This window comes from Cavia porcellus, unplaced genomic scaffold (genome assembly GCF_034190915.1).
Source record: "Cavia porcellus strain 051 isolate PalLab524CR breed Dunkin Hartley unplaced genomic scaffold, mCavPor4.1 scaffold_3, whole genome shotgun sequence".
Lineage (NCBI taxonomy): Eukaryota > Metazoa > Chordata > Mammalia > Rodentia > Caviidae > Cavia > Cavia porcellus.
Window position 1 is genome coordinate 101,766,865 of NW_026947486.1, and position 17,184 is coordinate 101,784,048.

Sequence of the window (17,184 nt, forward strand, 5' to 3'; positions counted from 1 at the left end):
GTGTGCTATAACCCTAATTTTTCAGTTACTGAGGGTTGAACTGAGGGCCTTTGAACTGAGCTACATCCCCAGTCTCTTAATTTTTTTTAAAATTTTGAACAAAGTCTTCTTAAGTCATTGCCCAAGCTGGGTTTGAACTTGTAATCCTCTTGCCTCAGACTCTCAAAGTCCTGGAATTTCAAGAGTGTGCCATGTGCATGGCTTCATCCTATTTTTGTAAAAATATTTTAAAAACTATATTTACTGTATATGCATATAATTCATAATACATATGTATTTCTGTGTATTTGTGACACACATGCATATTACTTAGAATACACACACACACACACACACATCTATCTCGAGAAAATGTCTGGAATGTAGTGCCAAATGTTTACAACTTCAGCTGAGTAAAGCATAAATTTTTATACACATCTTTGTTATAAAAAATGTGATATTAAAAATATGATATTGTTACAATAAAAAATGAAAGCATTATTTCTGTAAATATATTCTTATAAATACATATTTAGAATATATATACATACATAGGATGTCGAATAATATATATGAAATTTCATCTGGAAGCTGAGGTTTTGTGAGAATTGGCAGTTTTAGAGCATGAATATGAAGTTGATTAAAGCTAGCTTTAGTTTAATCTGGAGAGAGACTAGTACAGAGGAAAGGATAGATGGCAGAGATGCCTTGGAAAGGCAAATCAGTAGGACCCGATGACTAATTATGTGTAAACAGAGAGAAAAAGGTGAACCAAAAATAGCTGAGACATTAAGAGAACTTTGGAGATAGCCAAAGCTGAGGCAGGGAAGCTAGAGAAGCGGGTTCTGAGGGCGGAAACTGTGATGTTAGCGTCTACAAAGATGCATTTTTTAGTTTAATGCTACAAAATAAATTTATTCCAAACTTAGTAGCTAAAAGAACAATAACCATTAATTGTATCTTGAAATAACAGTAACAGTTTATTATTTCTATGGTTTCTGTGAATTAAGAATTCACACTTAGGCATGTCAAGGCAAACTTATTTCTACCCCAGGAAGCTGGGATGCTGGAATCACCTGGGACCTCTTTCAATCACATGTCTGATGAGTGATGTCAGATTGATGACTGGTATCAGCTGGGAGTCTAGCTGGGCCTGCTGACCAGAACACCACCTTGTGACCTCTTCACATAGCTTGGCTTCCTGACAATATGGTGCCTGGCTTCAGGGACAGAAGAGATCTGGGTGAAACAGTATTGTCACTAGGGTCTTGCCTTGTCATCACACAGCATTGCTTCAACTATAGACCCTGGCCTGGGTCCTAAGCTCCCTCCTCTATATTGAAAACAGGAAACCTAGATCCCACCTCCCAGTGGGAAAAGTATTACTAAAATTTTGAGAGCATGGCTTGTGGGAGAAATACAAAAGTATAGCCATCTATGAAAGTAAATCTGTCATATCTCATCACGTGTATTTCAGAGAAATTTGTATACAGCTAAAGACCCCAGCAACCCCCAATGCCTTAACCTAAATGAGTAAGTCACTAAAGTTATGCAGGCTACATCATTCAAGGTGGGGAGGGAAGATTTGAGGAGGGTGCTTCAGTCTTTAAAAGCCTCAATATGTAAAGACATAATACAAAAAGCTTAAAAGACTCAAAAGTCTTTATTATAACTACAAGGTTCTCTATGATCTGGCTGTTCCCTAATTGTTGGGTTTAATCTTCCAATTATTTTTTAATTCACACATTAAGTTCAAGGTATGCCAAATGTCTAGAAGGTTATCAAACATACTACCCTAGGTCAACTTCTCAAGGAGCAGAACCAAGGAAGGGATTTGATCCTTATAATTTACTGCAAGAGAGGTCTCAGGAAAAAGCGAATGAACGAAGCAGGAGAGGACAGAGGACAGGGCTCAGCAAAGATGTGGGCTCCTTTGCAGTGAAACTTTGGCCCAAGTCTCCAAAGCATTGTACCATAAAGGTGATCCCATTCTAAGACAAGCAGGCTGTGTCATAGAGTCATTGGCTGCAGATTAGGGGCAAGAAGGAGGCAGGCTGCCCGTGGTACTGCCTAACCTCTGTCTAAGATGGCTCCCATCTCTGAAGGAAATTCTCAAAGAAAGTGGAGCATCCCAAACTCTGGAAGCTGTGAAATGGTTATACTGGCCAGTAAAGGGGACCTAAGCAGGCCACAAGCTGTGGCTTGGCCTGCATAAATCATTTTCAAGGCCTCAGAGTCTGGCTCCTACTAGTTCTTTATCCTGAGGAAGCGCCTCTCTTTTTGTCACTGATTCTTCATCTGGGGCAAAATTGGGTACCACCTCTTGCAGGAGGCTCTCTCTAACAGTTGATTGGCTGTACTCCACCTATCTGTGCTCATGTAGAAATGTATGCAACTATGATCATTTTACCACACTTTATTGAAAACATGTCTCACATGAGCCTTCCCACTGGAGTAGAAGCCCACCAAAGCAGGAATCATGCCTCGTTTGTCTTTTGATCTCAGGCATATAGCAAAATGCCAAGCAGAGATGGCCTCACTAAGTATGTGATGAAGCGAACACCAATTAAGTGGCTTCTTCTGTGGCCATGCGAGCCTACACAACTCTACTGCCGAGAGCTCTTCCTTCTCCTTGTGAGAAGAGGGAAAAGGGAAAGACTAGCCATATATTTGGGATTAATTGATTTATGATAGGTAGACTGGCTGGAGGAGTTCTTGCTACACCTAAAAGTACCATTCTACCCTTTTTTTGCGTGTGTGTGTGTGTGTGTGTGTGTGTGTGTGTGTGTGTAGTGCTGGGGGAAAATCCAGGGCCTCATACATGCTAGACAAGCTCTCTAAACTAAGCTGCATCCCCAGTTATACTGTTCAATTTTAAAGGATACATCTTAACATGTGTTCAATGTAGTTAACCTTTTAAAAGAAGCCTTAAGGAGAAGAGGGAAGAATGATGAAATGTATACATTATCAGGAATAAAATGCTTCTTTATTAGTGTCAATGGTTTGGTGTAAAAGCTGGTTAAAGAATTTTTCTTTTTTTTTTTTTTTTTTTTTTTTTTGTCTTTTTCCTTTTTATCGGTACCGGGGATCGAACTCACGACTGCCTGCTTGCAAGGCAGGTGCTTATGCCGCTGAGCTAAACCCCCAGCCCCTGGTTAAAGAATTTTTCATGCTGCTGATCCTTCCCAGAATTTAAAAAGGAAACCGAAAGTGTATCAGCACTGGGTATTAAATATGATTGGCAAGGCCTAAACCCAGGGAAAAGCATTGAGATGAACTCGAGTGGTATCAAAAAACTAAAAAATCTGACAGGGCTGGTAGCCTGGTGGAGGCAGAGGGGAACAGAGGTGGAAGAGGACTCTAGGTTTCTGGCAACGAGAGAGACTGTGGCTGCCTGTGACAGGCTTTCCTCCCCACTGTGCTTTCAGTCACTCTCTGTGTCACGTGCACTTCCGGGGCTCCACACACAGGATAATGCTGCTCTTGCCTCATGAGTTCCTGCCCATTCCACACCAAGGCAGCCACAGGCGCGTGAGGTGGAAGGAGGAGAGACCCACAGAAGACATGAAGGAGCACATCAGAGCTTCCAGGGCCTCAGCCCAGAGGTTCCTACACCCTGACTTGTGACAGTAAGTTACCCAAGTGGCAAAACCCGCTGGGGAGCTTGTGTGGGGACTGCCTTGAGCCAAGTTTCATCACCAGCTATTTTTATTTTTAGCCTACGCCACCTCTCACAGTAACCAGGTCTATAAATGTCCATATGGCTTGCTGTGCCCGGGCCCAGGGCAGAGGAGCACAGCTAAAAAAGGATTGTGCCAGGCCTTGTGCTGGGCATTTAGTCACCCTGATTGCAGATGCCTTGGACCTCACATCGATTTTGGGGGTACTTACCACCATCACCACCCCTTACTAGCCCTCCCCTCAACAGGTTTTGGAAAGAGAGTTCTCTGAGCACACATAGATCACTAAGTATCCATAGGCAGGTCACAGAAAATCCAAGTCTACACAGTTCCACAGGATGGTAGCCCAATGCGAGTCTTCGGGAATGTGGGAGCGGAGCCCCTGACTTGCCTTGCAGGGCTACCTGGAGCTAGTCTAGGCACTAAGACACCCACCATACATCTGTTCTCTATGATATTGTTCTGGCAAAGTGGGGAAGGGGAACTTGGGCTGGAGGCCAGCCAGCCGAGGGACCCATTTCCTCATCTTCACTTCAGAAGAATAATGGGCCCCATCTCACATGCCTGTTGACTTAAGGTAAGGTGTGCAAAGTGCAAGCCCCTTGCCTTAAGGAATGAAATGTTTGCAACTGTAGTGTATTCTCCCCTAAAATCTCCCTGAACAGCCTCTTTCCCTTATGAGAATAACTTTTACACCTTATTATGTGAGCTTGGTTCCTGATTATTTCTACTTGGGTAGCACACAAACAACTCAAGCACACATTGTCCTCATGAATGCAGATTGACTCCTCATGTTTCTTTTCTATACATTCACCAACAGCTGACTTACTAGTTATTTACTTGTTTACATTTTTTATCAGTCCCCAATGGCAGAGATTTGGGCTTATCTTGTTTGCTGATACCTATCTAGCTTTTGTAACAGTAGTTGGCACATAGTTGATTCTAAATGTTTGTTGAATGGACCTCCTGCCATATGCAGTCTCTCTCTATGTCCCTCATCTCAGCCTACAATTTCCCCCTCATCCAAACCATGATACTGCCTGTTCCTTATTCTTTTCCTCATATCCTAGGTTCAGCCCATGGTGAGGACTTGACTGTCATCCTGATTGGATGTACCTGGCATCCACATCCTTCTCTCAGTCTCCTGTTTACCACTATAATTCATCTCAACTAGTTTACTGAAACACACTCCACGTCTGTCGTCTGGATTCAATTTATGCTTTCACCAAACCCATTCTCCATGTTGCATATAGAAAATGATACTGCCCAAACAGGATCTGGTGAGAGACCTCTACTGGTTCCTTCTTGCCTCTGGGACAAAATCCAAATCTTTATAGAGCCAATTAGGCCCGCCTCACCTGGCTTCTGCTCTCTTTCTCCAAGCTCATCTTTCAGCTGCCTCTCTCCGAATCTAACCCTGCGTCCCAGCTCTCCTGTACCCTGGCCTGGTAGAACTTCCTTTTTACTCTTAAGAATCTCTTTCAAAATCCCTCACAGTCTTACCCACCTCCCATTCTCTGCCTAGGACCCTCCCTTCTCCCCTTTAGCATTCCTCAATCGTCCACAAGCACTCCTTCACCAGGCAAATCCTCATGTTCTTGAAAGTGACACCTTCAGAGGCAAATCCTTCTGAAAATCTCTAGATGTGCCCCCTCCTCGCCTGGCCTCTTCACTCCATTTGAAATGTTTCATCTTTGTGTTTCCATAACATCCTGTATTTCCTTCCTTACTGCAGTTAATATAATATTTCATCTAGTCTTTTGCTTTTGTTCCCACTAGAGTACAAACTTTAGGACCCTTCCTGCTTTTGTTTAACACTTAGGTAATACTTACCATGTGCTAAGCACTTATTTCATATAACCTTCATAATAATGTTATGAGGTGCTATTACTATTATTTCATACAGATAAAGAAACTGGGGCAGAGAGAGGTTAAATAACTTGTCCAATTTACATAGCTGGTAAGTTGAAGAGCTAGGATTTGAACACCTAGAATCCAAATTTTTTACTACCAATGTGCTATTTCACTTGTTTTACAGTGTAACATCATCACCTGCCATATAAACAATCCATCCAAGATATATCTGAGTAAAACAAATAAAGAATTACTAAATGAATAAAAGGAACAGAAATGACAGTCTGGTGAAGGTAACAGTGGGTAACAAAGAGGTAGCCACACGGTGAGACAGAGATTAAGTTAAGGAGTCAGTGAAGTTGAACAGAATTAGTCCAAGGAGTAGGAAGACTCTAGGAGAAACAGAAGGTGATAAAAGGAAAGATCAGTGGGGTTGGGGAGCACAGGAAGTCAAGAACAAGTAGCTCTCCAATCAACAAAGGAAAATATAGGCCAGACCAATGAACTTGGCCAGGGTCAGGCCACTGGGGACATTTAAGCAGTTTCCATGAGAGCCAGAAAGAAAAACCAGACTGCCTGGACTTGAGGAGTGAGTGGTGGTGGAGACAGCAGACTGGGAGATCGCGCTCCCTTCCCCTTCCCTCCAACCACGATAGGCAGGATTTGGGAGAGAGTCAAGTAAGGTCTTCTTGTCAAGATGTGATTAGGGCCTGCTTAAAGGCAAGAGGGAACAAATCTTTGGAGATTGAAAAGTTAAACCAGCCTTTACCAAAACAAAGTGCCTCCTATGTGATGGACCACATCATGGTCAACCACACAAAATATAAACACGAGGCAGTCTCCTATCCTCATGTGAAGGAAATGAGAGCCCTACTTGGTAGGAATTCTTTCCTAAGAGGCATCTGGGAGCCTCAGACATGTGGTACAAAAAGCTGCAGTGATGAGGAAGAAACGTGAATTTATTTAGGGACTACTAATGAACAAAAAGCAGATAGAGAGCAAAGCTAGGAAGAGGAAAGTTCAAGATCTCACAGATCCAAAAAGCATGAGCAGACTAAAGAGCAGGGAGATCATAGAACTGCAGTTCAAAAAGTTTCACTCGCCACAGGTGTGACAGTAAAAATAATCCTGAAATTGGGAGCAGCAGGGAAGAAAATGTGACTGGGGTAAACAGTGAGTGGTGGCATCCCCCAAAGAGCCACCTTACAAGGAAGCATGAATGTAACATAAGAGAAGCTGCTGAGGCTGGGACAGAGATGTCGGTTCAAAGACTTGACCTGAAAGGGACTTCTGGAGCTCAAATCCAGAAAGCCTTGGATCCTCAGAACAGGAGCGGGATCCACTATCCTTTCTGGGTAGGGTTTGGCAGATAGGACAAAAAGGCATAGCTGAGTAACATTAGGAAATGAGCCACAGAGTAACATCCAAGCATCTGAGAAGACAAAGAATGTAAAGGACAGCATATTCAACAAACTTCTTTTAACAACAATTTGTTGAGCAGATACTCTGTACCAAGCATTGGTTACCAGCTCTGATGACTCTCAAGGAGTTTACATACTAGAGGAGAGATAAGTCCATCCAAAGCACAGATAACCTACAATGTGGCTAATATTCTACAGAAGAAAAGGAATATAGAAAAAGCCCTGAGGCTTCAGTATTGATAAGTGCCAAAGAAACAGATCTACACACTGTCTAGTATAATGCAGAGTTTACTTTCCTACAGAAAAGAAAGAAGAGTGGCTTCATGCTGAGGGCTGGGGGCTTAGTGTAATCAGAATAAGTACATAAATCCACTAAATTATCTTTTTTTTTGTATGTTGTCACTTTAATTTTTTTTTAAATTTTATTTTAATGAGATAAAACCAAGCAACATAAAACAGAATAAAACCAATCAAAACAAAACAGTGAAAGTGATACAAGACTTCCAAACAGGATAATAGGAAATCAACAGTGGTTACCAGCTGGGCATGGTGGCTCAGGCCAATAATCCCAGCACTGGGGAGGCTGAGGTGGGAGGATCATTGGCAGTTCCAGACCAGCCTGGGCTACAAAGCGAGCTCAAGGCCAGCCTGAACTGCATAGCGAGACCCCTGCTCAAAAAAGACAAAAAAAATAAAAACAAAAACAAAAAACAGTGGTTACCATAATGCCTCTTGTTATCTTCAAAACTGCTGCCCACACCATCAGATATAATGAAATCAAAGAAAACAGAACATAATAAAACAAATCAAAGCAGAACATTGAATAAACAATAAAATGGGACAAAACAGTGAGAAAAATACAGGTTTCAAAAACAAGACAGAAGGAAAGCCCCTATAATTGCTATGTTGCATAGTCATCCTCTAAATAGATGCTCAGACTATCAGCTTTAGGTCTGCAAAGTTAATCAAATAATTCAAGCATTAAGTTGTTTTTGTACCTCAGTTGCTATCAACTCAGCCTGTGTTCTTCCAAATCAGTTTGTTGCTTATGGGAGGAGGAGGTTTATCTCCCAGCCCATGCACTGGCTGGCTCTTAGGAAGAGCGAATTGGCTTCTTATTTCTCCTGCCAGGCCCTGGATGGCTGCTGCTCACTCAGGAAAGGTAAATTGGCTTATTTCTTCTCCTGGGCTGCACATGGCTGTCACTGGGTCACAGGAAGGGCAAATTGGCTGCTTGTTTCTCCCCCTTGGCCCCACATTCCTGCTGCTAGTTCACAGGAAAGGTGAATTTGTATGTTGCTGCTTTTATATTTTTAATGATATTTTTCTGATACTGTACATATTATTTCAATTCCATTGAGCTGATGCCAAAAAAGAACAAATAAAATGCCTAATTTGAAAGAACTAAGTATATTGAAAAGCCTGCCCTGGGGAGAATATCTTTTCCCACAGGTCTACCTTATGGGGGCTGCAACTGTTCAACCACTGAAAATGGTTTGACTGAAACTATTTGAGTTTCACCAATGCTGGATAGTCATTTTTGAAATTTTTATCTACTATTCACCTAGGGAGAACTCTTTTGAATATTTTTATTTTGTCTTTTTGAGACAGAGTCACTATGCTGGCCTCAAACTCACTTTGTATCCCAGGCTGGCCTTGAACTCACAGTGACCCTCTTGCTTCAGTCTCCCAATGCTGAGGTTATAGGCATGTGCCACTATGCCTGCTTGAATACTTTAAATGTATTTTTATTTTTTTTAGATTTTATTTAAGGAGAAAAAGAAAAAAAAAGCAGAGAAAGGGTACAAGTTATACAGATTTACAGAAAAAAATAAACAGTAGGAAATCACTAGTTAATGGATTACATTTTGTCATCTCAGAAACAATTGTTCAAGTTACAAAATTAAAGCTTATAAAGTGGACATTCCAACAGTGAGACTGCAAACAGTTCTGTTCAATGATCCAACAAAACTCAGTAATATCATTATCTATCTTATAAACTTAAATATACATGCAGTTATATCGTTTAGAGCACTTTCTTTTCCTCTCTTTTGTACAATGACAATTACACATTTTGGGTTTTGTTGCTCCCACAGTTCTTATTACTTTTTTGGAAGAGAGTAGAACCAAATGTGACATAACAGAACAGTCAGTCAAATCAAAAGGGTGGACATAATAGATAATGTAAAAGCTTAAATGTATTTTTAAACACGGCTTCTTTTCTGGTTAAAAGAGTAAGGCACAATCCTTGTGGAAAAGTTGAAAAGAAAGCCAGGTGTGGTGGCGAATGTCTATAATCTCAGCACTTGGGAGGCTGAGGCAGGAGGATCTTTACGAGTTTGAGACCACAGTGGCTACGAAGTGAAATCAAGACCAGCCTGAACTGTATAATAAGTCCCTGTCTCAAAAAGATAAAAAAGAAAAGTTGAAAAGAAAGTATAAGGGAGATTTCTTTATGTCTTCTAATGTGAACTAAAGCACATTTCTCAGCAGTTCCTGTTCATATATACATATATATCTATAAATAGATAATATATACTATATATAGTTTAATGTATATATTATTCCTAATTAGAAGTCTTGTGATTTGTCCAGGCATTGTGGCACATACTTATAATTCAAGAGTATTGCAAGCTTGAGGCCAGCTTGGCAGCCTGAGTAACATAACAAAAATATGACTTAAAAGCAAAAGAAAGAAAAGAGAAAGAAATTTTGTAATTCTTTAACCAAAGGATACTCTATACAACCACTTGACCTAATGTCTTTATTTGGCAGCCTGATTAATTTTTGTCAAAGTCAATTCTGAATAATAATATGCCACTTTCAGGCAGCCAGATAAATGCACCTTGCTGTTTTATTCGTGGTAATTTATTACATAGCAATAAGAAACTAGCACACCAGTCCCCACTAGTCCTGTACGTTCAGTACCCTAGCCCATGTAGATAGTGTCTTTTCCTATCTTATTTGTATCAGAATGGAAATGAGAGCTTCTAGTATCAATCTCGTCCTTATTTTCCCATTAATGGGCCTGAAATGTAAATGCAAGAGTACTGTCTCTGGCTGCATCAGTCAATGTTTACTAGAGAAATAGATAAGACACAAGATATACAAACATATAAGGATTTACAAGATTGGCTTACAGTGGCCACCCACAGTGTTGGATGAGGAAGCGCGTAGAGGGTGTCTGTATGCTGGAGACTGAGTGATTTTGTCCAAGATATGGAGCTCACTGCAGTGTCCACGCCAGGCAGGCCGATGGGTCTGCCATGGAAGGCTAAAGAGTCGACACCAGAAGGCTGAAGACTGTGCTGGAAGCTGAAGGGTCTGCACTGGAAGCCAGGGGATGATGTCTATGGTGAAGACAAAGATTGGAGCTCCTCCAAGGAAGCAGAAGCTGATCTGTCCTTCTTCATTTCCCCTTCACATGATCCATATGACAAGCCATCCCCCTAGGCTGGGTCTTCCACAGCCTAGAGTATAGAATTGCTGAGCCAATTTAGTTGAGCTTCTCTTACTCAAATTGACACAATCAACCATCACAACTAGCTGAATTGTTATTTATACCATTCCTTCCAACCTAGGTTCTCTCCCCCATCTACTTTTTTTGTTGTTTCTGTTTGTTTTTTGAGACAAGGTCTCACTATGTAGTTCAGGCTACTGAGGAGATTTTCCTGCCTCATTGTCCACGGTGCTGGGATTAGAGGCAAATGCTGGGATTACGGGTGTGTGTCACAGTGCCTGGCTTCCTTTCCTTTTGTGCCTTGTCTGTGAAAACTTCTGAACTTCTAGACCGTTGGACCCTGGGTCCTATAGCACTTTTATTTGCACCATTTGCTTGTCCTTGATTCAGATTGTCATGTGAACTCTTCTGAAATATGTATTTTTTATATGTATAATATTAAGAGCATGTGCCAGGCACGGTGGCACACATCTGTAATCCCAGCACTTGGAAGGCTGCAGCAGGAAGATCACTGTGCGTTCAAGGCCAGCCTGAGCCACACAGTGAGTTTAAGGCCATCCTGAATAACAGAGTGAGACACTGTCTTTTAATAAAAGGAATATATAGAACATGTGCACAGGGTGTCTACACAGAATGTGTAAAAAATTATGCACACAACTGGGTGGTGGTGATGCACATCTATAATCTCAATACTGGAGAGGCTGAGGCAGGAAGACTGCCATGAGTTTGAAACCAGCTTGAACTACATAGCAAGACTCTGTCTCAAAAAACAACAAAAACTTGGCTTACAGTGGCCACCCTCCCCCCAAAAAAGATAATACATATTCATAATATTCATATAGTATGTGTGACTTTCTCTCCCCGTTGAGATAGTAAATGTGTGATTTTTTTTTCTCCCCATTGAGTTTGTAAACTCATTGAAGCTCAGCATTCTACATCATGCATGGCATATAGAAATATATATATACATATATGTTTATATATATATATATATATATATATATATATATATATATAGAGAGAGAGAGAGAGAGAGAGATGACATGGTAAACCCCCCATGTGTAAAGGCCGTTCAGACCCAACAGAGGTGGAAAAGTCAGAGGCGGGCCAGTGTTTCAGAAAGCTCAAAGAAACTGAAGAGGTCGGTACATACAAAACGCCAGTTTAGTAACTGTGTTCTGTTTCCTAAGTGCATTAACATATACATGGAACACAAAGCTAGCAAATGAAAAACAAATGAATCTAAAAGAAAACGAGCAAGTCTGGCCAGGAAAGAAGTCTGCTGCTTGTGAAATGTTTTGGTCTTAGCCACTGGCAGGATGGATCAATTGCAGTTAGCAAAGCGTTTTCTGCCTAGCCTGCCCGAGCATCTGCTTCTGTACTTCTGTACAACTGTTGCTCAATTTACACTTTCTTTCGAATCTCCAGCTCTGAAGAGCGCGAGAAAATTCATCCAAACCACCCAAAGGAATTATGCTAAAAGCTTCCAGGTCGCTTAAAGGCAAATCCAAGCCTGGCTAGGATCCTTAACTTTTCCCCTTACCCCCTGCAAGGGTTCAAACTTCAACTCCCAGGGTTCGCCCAAGTCCCGCCCCCTGCCGTGTCATCTAATGAATATGCAAACGCACCATAATTGACAGCCAATGGCGTGGGTTCTAGTCACATGGTGCCGGTGGTAGGTGAGCAGACAGAAGTTGTGTGTCTGCGAACAGAGAGGGTTCTCAGTCTGGGCGAGCGCTCTAGGGAGCGCAGACGGATGGTTAGGCTGTAGTCCTGGCAGTGGCGGCGGCGGCAGTAGTGGCAGGAGGAGGGAAAGGGTGGGCCCCGAGGGCTACACACGTTAACACTTTCAAGTTCCCTCGCTGGGAGAGGTGGGGCCGCAGAAGAAGGAGGCCAGGAGCTGTCCCATCTGTCCCGTCCCGTCTCCCCTCTTCCTCTTGCTCCCTGTGCCCTGGCTCTGCAAGAGTTGAGGGTTCGCGTGGCCTTACGTGGCAGTGAGGGCGAGAGGGCCGGGAGAGAGGGAGCAGGGCCAAGGACGCGCGAGGAAAGATGCCCATCCTGCTGTTCCTCATAGACACGTCCGCCTCCATGAACCAGCGCACTGACCTGGGCACCTCCTATTTGGACATTGCCAAAGGCGCTGTGGAGTTATTCTTGAAGGTAAAGGGAGGGGAGGGGAGAGACACGGCTGCATCCCGAGGGGCGGGAGGGGCGGGTTGAGGTGCTTCTGTAACGTTTGCATTGCCCCCCACTTCCCTACGCGATCTCCCCCCACCCCGTCACCCTCGCCCCGCAGCTACGCGCCCGAGACCCCGCCAGCCGCGGAGACAGGTACATGCTGGTTACCTACGACGAACCCCCATACTGCATCAAGGTGAGCGGGCCGTCGGGAGGGCGGTGGGCGGGAAGCGGGCGCGGGTCGGAGGGGCTGCTCGCCCCCTGGCCCCGCCCGCGGCGGTCCTGCGTCGCCCGGCTGGGCGGGCGGGGTGGGGGCCGCAGAGGGCGGGCGGAGCGCTGCTGTCAGCGGCTTCCGAGGAGCCGGGGCGCTGCGGCCCCGTAGAGGGGCGGAGGAGGGGCAGCCCCGGGGCGACGCCGCGGGAGGGCCGAGCTCGTGGCGCTATGGTCGCGGTCGCCTCGGAAGATGGCGGACATTTTGCTTTTGTATGAGAGAGGGAGACCGAGGGCGCTGCTGAGATGGAAAGGAGGGAGGGGAGGGTGGAGAAGAAGGAAGGAGGGCCCGAGCCCTGGAGCGGGGCTGGGAGGCCGCCCGCCCCCTCGGGGCTTGCAGCGCGCCGGCTGCGGCTCCGCCGGAGGTGCCAGGGCTGGGCGCGCGGGCTTTCCCCAGCGAGCAGCGAGCGGAGCGCCGGCTCCTCCTCCGGTTCCTCCTTCCTCTCCGCCCCGGCCCCGTCTTCCTCCCCCGCTCGGACTCTCGGTGGCTTCTCCTTCTCCCCCTCTTCCTCCCGCTCCCCACCCCTCCCCTTCCTGCCGAGAGCGTGGCAGCGCCAGCCGCTGGCCTTCAAAGGCCACGCTGCTGCTTTTGGACTCTGTGGCCTCGAACCCACGCCCGCCCAGTCGGAAATGTGCCCACTCGAGGCAGCTTCTCACCCTCGGGCCGGGAGATACACATTTCCTTGCTGTCCCCACGCGATCAGGTTCAGACCTGCTCTCGGTTACCTTAGTGACCATTGCTGTTTCGCTGGAGATTGCAAGGCAACGTCGTGGGCTACAGATGCCCAAGCAGAAACCTCAAGGGGTTTTGAGAGAACCACCTTTTTGGTTTCAGAAACTGGGTTTGTGCTAGCCGCGGAGGGATTCATCTAGGGACATGCAAGAATGGAAGGAGACTCGACTGTGAATTCTTAGCTAGTCAGACCCAATGATTTGATTCTCAGGGTTCTGACCCACAGCGGAAAATTAGGGAGTACTTGGCCCTCGTGAGGGGTAGTTATGTTCCCATGGTGAAGAGATAAAGAACTCCTTTGCCTGCAGCGGTCAGATAAAATACAGCTCGAACTGTTAGGTCAACCTGTGTAAGGTTCATGCTTTCATATTGAAATTGAAAGAATTATGAGCATAATCCTTGGCGTCTTTTAGCACATTGTCTCTGCTGAATTATCTCGAGATGCAGTCTGGACGTGTCGTGATCCATTTTGATAGTGTGACGTGTTTTAATGAATGGAACCTACCAAACTGAAAGGTTGGGCTGAGGATCTAGTTAAGCCATGGAGCCTTTGCCTAGCTTTGGGGTCCATCCTCAGTTTGGGGGATCCAGGGAGGACCTGATCTGAATAGTTGGCCAAAGAGGATTCTTTCAGACAGGAACCAAAGGGATACTTTAATTTGGGAACTCCTGGCTTCAGTTAACAGATCAGTAGGTTCCTCTTAACACTGTTACAGTTTCATTGTTTGCTTTTAGTTTGTTTTTTTTATGTATTCAGAAAAATTGAGCAAGTGAACATCTTTCAAAATGCCCTATGCTTTTTAAAAAGTGTGGTCACTTTTTTAGAAGAGCAGATGCTTGCATATCCGGCGTCTAATTCTCTACACCCTGTGACTACTAATACAGAATAAAACCGACCATTTGTAGTGTGCCCATTGGAAGGCTTGTTGCTTAATTTGAAGTAGTAAAAAGGGCAAACTGTAAAGCAATGTGCCTACTTTTTGTTTTCTTTAGAAAAACAACCTAGTTAGCATTTTCAAGTGCGATGACTACTTGTATAAAAATAGTTCTTGATCTATAAAATACACCTGGCAGTAATAATAGTCCTTTCCTTTGGAAAAAAAAATGTTTCATTACTACCCCCTTACCCATCATTACCTCTCTTCACTTAGCACTGCAATCACACTGTACATATTACTTTGTATCATGTATCACTTATGTTACTTCAAGAACTATTCTGGGTTGCTACATAGTTTTCCTGTTTAAAATTTTTAGTGACCGTGTATCTTATCTATGTTTTTTTAGTGGACCAGAGGAAAAAAATTGGATTTTATTTTTAGTGGAAAAGGCAGCTGTTTTCTTTGTTCTGCCATCTTATATAGTACAATTTTTCCTAAAGGAAAAAAATCTTTCGAGTGTGACTTGATTTCCCCATGTAGGTCAGATATGGGAAGGTATTCCATATAATTTTTAATTCTTAATCATTGATTGTTTTCATCTTAGTCTGTATGCTTTCTGGAGGTTTTTCAGGTTCTCCTGGGTGATAACTACATCTTCCAGAAAAAGGATAATGATCTAATGATGTTCTTGTTATTCTGTATATACTAGAATTACCAAAGATAACCCATATTTTGTTACTATTTTCCGTTTCTGAGTCTCTTTTTTGGTCATTCCCTCTTATTGTCCCCAACTTGTCGATCAGCATGTGGTAACTATTTATTTCTTTCTCTCAGGATGTAGTCTGCTTGGAAGGTCAGAACTTTGAGAGCATCTGGTGGTTTTCTTAAAATTTGAACTCTTTCACTTGCTAATAGTTGTAAGCTAGGAGCCATAAGTGTCTGTTTTCTGTCACACTGATTAAGGACTAAGTCTTCCTTGATTGTCAGCAGGCCTCTTAGTTCCTCCTTGAAGCTTCACTCTTCATTAAAGGCCTGAGGACTTTTCCACAGTGATGTTATGTTGGGCGGGATTTTATTGGTAGCTTATTTATCTGGAGAAGGCCGAGTGTATTTTTCAGTTTCTCTAAGGTTAGAGAACCGTCATAACTATTTAACTCTCAGGTCTTAGGTATATTCAGCTTTACACACTGCAAAATGAATTTTAGTTTTTACTAGAAGATTGATTTCTATTGGTAGTGTATGAGGTATGTATGAGTTGTGTGTTTGGGAGTTTTTCCCTTAACAGGTGTGAAACTATTCCCAGAATATCCCCTTACAAGCTCTGACAATAAATCTTGTGAAAAGTTACTGTGACTGGAATTTTTGCTAATGTATACTGTCGAGTATGTAAATACAGTATTTCACTGATGACTTGATGCATACGTCTTAGCACAGAGCTCTATGCTCTTTTAAAATTAATGATACTTGTTACTTGCAGTTAACTCTCCATAGATGGAATGAAGTTTGGGGAACATATAAAAAGCATATGAAATTTAAAAATTGTGTACTGCATCTGTTTTAAGTGTTGCTTTGTATACAAGTTTTATATACAGTGTTATGTGTGTTAGCACTACATTTATATGGTGCATCTTTAATGTACACAGCTAGTATGAAATCCCATTTAATATTTTAAAATTTACAAAGTGTCTTGTAAATCATCCTTAAAAATAGTTTGTAGGGTTTCTTTTGGCATAATAGTCCCGAATAGTCTTGGCTGAGGTTCTGCTGTTGTATGTTTTTGTTTCGTTTTGTTATGAATCATAATTTCCTTTTATTCAGTGACTGGAAGGGGCAAGCTTGTCAGAAGGAAGTAAGCCGTTACACTAAGATATACACTAGTATAAGAATGCCAAATGGTTTTATATTTCTTAAAATCGTTTCTTGTTTATTCAAGGAAATTATTTTTAATGTAAAACAAAGTCACTTTTCTAAAAGTACTGATCAGAATTTTTCATAAATACGGTAGGAAGAGATTATGTTTCCAAGAAACAGCCTAAGCTGGTAATTGGAAAACAGGCAATATTTGAAAAGTGAAATTTTCCCTTTAGTGGTGCTTTTTCACATTATGTAGCTAACTTTGCTTAGTGCTGGCTGCCATTTCTTTGTCAGTGTCTTTGTATCAGGAAAAGGGCAGCATTTTGACTTACAGATTAAGTGAGTGATCTTGAGCTTTTAAAATGATACATGTTGCAGACATTTACTAGAATTTTGACTAAGGCATAACTTTTCTGTAAGCCATGAATATATTTTATGGATCATATTTGGAAAAAAAAAGCAACATTTCAGGGAGCCCTTCAGCATAGTTAGCACGCTGTGGAAGTGCTTTTGGTGAAACACTAGCAACATGGACTGTGAGAACAATCTTAGAGAATGTAAGATGCTTTTCAAACATTAACACTTATGTGTTTCCCCCATGATTTTGCTTTTTCACCTTTCTCACTAACTATTTGAGGCATGTGGCAGGAGTTATTTTGGAATAAAAAAGGAGGGTTAATTGGAGAAGTAAATATAATCTTTAGACTAGGGGCCAGCTGAAAGATAACTCAGAAATACGAGCAAAATTGTGAAGGCCTCTCTGTTCTGTGTTCTCATGAGCCCTCCTGTCCGTTCACTCTTATTTGCTCAAAGTTGCAACCCTCATCATTTCTCACCTGGACCACTGTTGTCGCAGTCACTCATCTGGAAGCCAGTC

At 42.8% G+C, this 17,184-nt stretch overlaps 1 protein-coding gene and 1 long non-coding RNA gene across 3 annotated transcripts in view; one reads left to right on the forward strand and one right to left on the reverse strand.

The window, feature by feature from the left end:
* Positions 1-9,989: 9,989 nt before the first annotated feature.
* On the reverse strand, positions 9,990-12,192 carry LOC106026461 (uncharacterized). The gene is made up of 2 exons (XR_001200097.3): positions 12,023-12,192; positions 9,990-10,404 (listed from the first exon to the last, which is right to left on the reverse strand). It is a non-coding gene; the product is annotated as an uncharacterized LOC106026461 (long non-coding RNA).
* The window catches only part of Ints6l (integrator complex subunit 6 like), a 55,401-nt gene continuing 50,393 nt past the window's right edge, over positions 12,177-17,184 (forward strand). The window contains exons 1-2 of one of the 2 annotated variants that reach the window (XM_063246446.1): positions 12,177-12,554; positions 12,691-12,768. In XM_063246446.1, the coding sequence (XP_063102516.1) occupies positions 12,444-12,554; positions 12,691-12,768 (189 nt within the window). In that variant the 5' untranslated portion in view covers positions 12,177-12,443. The remainder of the gene's footprint in view (positions 12,555-12,690; positions 12,769-17,184) is intronic. The other variant, XM_063246447.1, reaches the window with a different exon arrangement.